Below are 4,452 nucleotides of genomic sequence, written 5' to 3' on the forward strand. Positions count from 1 at the left end.
TAATGATCTTTCTTTAATTTTGTTTTGACATTGAAGATTATTGTTTGATATATCGGTTGTTAGCAACAACCTCTCATATTTTGGTGTTTAACAGTTTCTCATTATCAAACTCATTTTGGTGTTCAAGTACTTGCGTCGAATTATTTATTGTAATTAAATAAAAATTTTATCACTTTTATCTATATTTTTGATTTTCCATTATGGAGTATGACTTAAATAAGTGTAAATAATTAAATAGCCTTCCTTCACTTTATAATCCTTCACAATTGTGTTGGCTGGTATAACACTTGTGATAGAGCTTTATTGTGTGGCACAGCAAATCACTTGTGTATTTACAATAGTTGAATTAGAGTGAATGCCCTTATATAAGTGAATAAGACTCCGTCCTACAACTCTACAAGCAGATTTCTTTCCATTTACGTTATATAATATTTCAATTTTGGGGTTTCATCTCATAACCTAAGTTGAAGATTATGTTTATAAGAAGATTTATCTCTTTATATGCTTTAGGTCAGATTAGTGCGTAGTAGCTATGAAAGTGTATTCGATAAGACAGAATATTGTTCTACGATTGTTATGCTCAGTGATAGTTTCTCCTAATTTTATTTCATTGTGTCCATTAAAGATTTCAATGTACGAGTGGATGATTGGAAACAAACACACTAAAGAAACATGGAAAGGACAAATCTGTTAGGTTCAATTCTATTAAATAAATATTAATTTCAAAGTCCTCACAGTTCAAGTGAATTGTTCCTTAAAGCACATTAATTTTCTATTTATTTTGATAATGAATGAAGTATGATGTGAGTAGAATAATAATTTTCAAGCTTCATTCTACACAATTAATCTATGAATTATGTTAAAAATTCACAAATTAACAAACTATGTGATTTTCTCTTAGAATTGTTTAGAATGAAACGGCTTAAATATAATCATAGGATGCGGAAAACCATAGTGAGTGGAACTACTGACCTTCATTTTGTTGAATGCTTTGACAGTTTGAATACTATTACATTTTCAAAATATGAAAAAAGAATATAATTATAAATAAGTAAAAGTAATTATGTCAAAAAAAATTAGAATAATAATATTGATTTTTAATTAAAATTAATTATATGTGGAATTTAAATCCTGTGGGGTTGCACCTCCACCGGAATTGTCTCATGCCACAAAATTTTGCTTTTTCCGATTGTCCGTCAGTTACTCCGGGAGTCTCCATTCGCTGTAGGTGGACAATGTTGTTCCTTCCCAAATGGTACTTGCTACATCCCACAGGCGTTTATATCGTGTCATAACTGCCCTGCATACCATTCAGCGGCACCGCCAAAAATACTACGTAAAAACTAACAAAATGAAGACAAGAGAAAAACAGTTTTACCGTTGGCATAGATGCTGCGGGAATCATCCGTGCATAGCGGCTGATGAAAATGGCCATGATCCATCTAAAGAAAGAGTTTCACAAAATTTTGTTATCTAATAGCGAACCCATCGATCTAGACCGAGAGTCATCGGCTCGGTCATCCTTCTATTCCTCCACAGAGGGTAGCCTCACTAGGTTTATTTGCTCTGATGGCAACGACAATCGCAGCAGCTTCTCAAGCTCCAATTGTCTGTCAGTAGACAGACTCTATGAATTCAACATGGTTCCGTTGGACGCCATGGTGGATCTGCGGAAAATATCGCAGCACATGGCGAAGAGTGGGTATGCGAGTGAATGCATCCAAGTCTTCATTCTCAGCAGGAAGTTGGTGGTGGAAGAGAGTTTATACAATCTAGGTGTGGACAAGGTGATGACAAAGGATGTTCGGAAAATGAAATGGGAATTTCTTGATGAAAAGATTAAGAAATGGATTTGCGGTGCCAAAATCAGCATCTGAATTCTGTTTGCCTGAGAAAAGCAGTTGTGTGAAGATGTGTTTGAGGGGCTTGATAAGATGAGAGATGCTTGTTTTGCCGAAAATGCCAAGAAGAGCACATGCAGGGTTTTTGCCTTGGCAGAAGGACTGGCAGCCACAAGCCTATTGTCGGAAAGGATATTTAGAGTGCTTGATCTGTACAAAGCCATCACTAATCTCATGTCGAACATCGAGGCCATATATTGTCAAAACTCCTTTCCAAGCATGCATGACCAAGCCCAGAAGATCGTGACCAGGCTGGGAGAGGCGGCCCGGGGAATGTTGAAAGAATTTGATAAGGCCATTGAGAAGGAGAATTCTAAGGCTCCCAGTCTACGTGCCATTATACATCCTCTCACCAGATAAGTTATGAATTATCTCACTTTACTCTCTGATTACAAGGAAAATTTGGTTAACATCACTACAGATGCGCCTGAGAAGCTACCCAAGATGCTACGGGATGATTACGTCGTTGACAATCCCCATGACCCATTGTCTGTCCACCTCGGATGGGCCATCTTCCTTCTCCTGTGTAAGCTTGTCAAGAAATCTAATCGGTACAAAGATGTGGCTCTATCGTACCTCTTTCTCATGAATAACCTTCATTATATAGTACAGAAAGTGAATGGCTCCGAGCTCAAACATATACTGGGGGAGGATTGGGTAAGAAATTAGTGGAATAAGGTAAGGCGATATATTGGTCAAATACACACCTGAGGAGGTGCAAGATTTTGTGCAGGACATGTTTAAAGACAGGCCCTTGTCTGTGAGCTTCACGAGATCCCGATGACTGACTGATTCGCATTTATATTGGCATCTCTATATTTTTTGTTATGTGTTAATATTCAATATAACAAAAAATTTCTCTTTGATATTGTATTCGGAGAATCAGAGTGAGTTGCCTTTGGGAATTTAAAATTCCATTACTTTAGTTTCTTATTAAATTTAGAAACTTCATTAATGTGAGAGCAAAAAAATCTGGTTAGTTACCTGTTAGTAGTATAAAATAAATCTGCAGATGATAAGGTGCTAACGTTTTACATTTTTTTCTTTAAGAAGTTGAATCATTCACTAAATATTAGAGACGCGACTCCCCAGGTGACACACTAGTAATAATTGTTATGGGTTCAATTCTATAGTGGGAAATTTTGGGAAAGAATTCTATAGTGATACTGTTGTGCTCTATTAGGATTATTGTTAGGATTATTGTTATGTGGGACCAATGTAATTTTTTTTGGATGAATGTAGTGAACTTCGAAATATATTATAGTATTGTTTTCAATTTTTATTTTTGTATTTTTTAATTGTATTTATTATTATTAGTATTGCTTTCCCTTTCACTATCCCTTTATTATAACAACAGGATTCACACAAAATAAATGGTAGAGAATGCATAACATATAGATAGAAGCAAATTTGTATTTAATGGAGAAAACTATACAATACACAATTTAAAAGTAATTGAACCAATATATGGAAACATTTGTTGGAAATAAGATAAAGGAGGTACTCCTGCAACCTCCAAGATGGACATACATGATCTCTATCAGGTGTGAATCCATTATAAGTAATACAAATAAGTCAATATTGAATCCAAGTTTCTATTGATTCAAATGTATGGATACACACATTATTTTTGGTATTCCTTTGTATAGTAGTAGTGAAAATATATGTGTTTATTGAGTTTCTTTGCGATCAGATAGCATATCATAATTATAATTATTTGAACTATTACTAATCTTTGACTTGTTTTTTTTTAGGGATCCGACTATTCCCTTTCTTAGAACAATTTAGGTACTAGACAAGTCATCCTAACCATAATCGTAAACCCTAACCATAATTTTAAATTTAAACCAAACCTTATCCTTTCAATGCTAGCCATGACCATGATATACACCCTAGCCATTATCATAACCATAACCTTAAACCCTAACCCTAATCATAACACTAACCATGATGTAAACCTTAACCCTGACCATAATACTAACTTTAACTTTGATCCAAAACATAACCAGAAACCAACTACTAATGCTAACCATTACCCCAGTTAATATTTCTAGCCCTACCCTAGCTATAATTATGTTTATCCTAACCCTACCTTTGATGTAAACCCTAGCCTAACCATAGCCATAAACCCTAACCCTATTAATGACCCTTATCCCTAACCCTAAAACATACTCTTAACCATAACCCTAGCCCTAACCGTAACTTGAAACCTATCCCTAATCCTATCCACAATCCTAATGCTAACCTTAAACCCTAACCCAAACCGTAACCCTAACCCTAAGCTTAATCTTAAACCCTAACCCCAACCATAATCCTCACCCTAACCCTAAGCCTAGACCTAACCCTAACCATTATGTTAATCATGACCCTAACCCTAACCCTATCCATAATCCTAACTATGAACCTAACCTTAACCCCTACGCTGATGTAAACAATAAACCTAACCATGTAGACTCAAACCATAACCCTAATCATAATCCTTACCCCAACCCTAATCACAAAGTAAACCTAACAATAATCCTACCCTAAAATTAACCCTAACCTAAATTTA

The 4,452-nt window shown here is 35.2% G+C and overlaps 1 protein-coding gene across 1 annotated transcript; it reads left to right on the forward strand.

The window, feature by feature from the left end:
• Positions 1-1,433: 1,433 nt before the first annotated feature.
• On the forward strand, positions 1,434-2,261 carry LOC131856712 (exocyst complex component EXO70A1-like). The gene is made up of 2 exons (XM_059208605.1): positions 1,434-1,787; positions 1,902-2,261. Exons 1-2 carry the CDS (start codon positions 1,434-1,436, stop codon positions 2,259-2,261), a joined length of 714 nt encoding a protein of 237 aa, XP_059064588.1.
• The last annotated feature ends 2,191 nt before the right edge of the window (positions 2,262-4,452 follow it).

This window comes from Cryptomeria japonica, chromosome 7, assembly GCF_030272615.1.
Source record: "Cryptomeria japonica chromosome 7, Sugi_1.0, whole genome shotgun sequence".
Classification (NCBI taxonomy): Eukaryota; Viridiplantae; Streptophyta; class Pinopsida; order Cupressales; family Cupressaceae; genus Cryptomeria; species Cryptomeria japonica.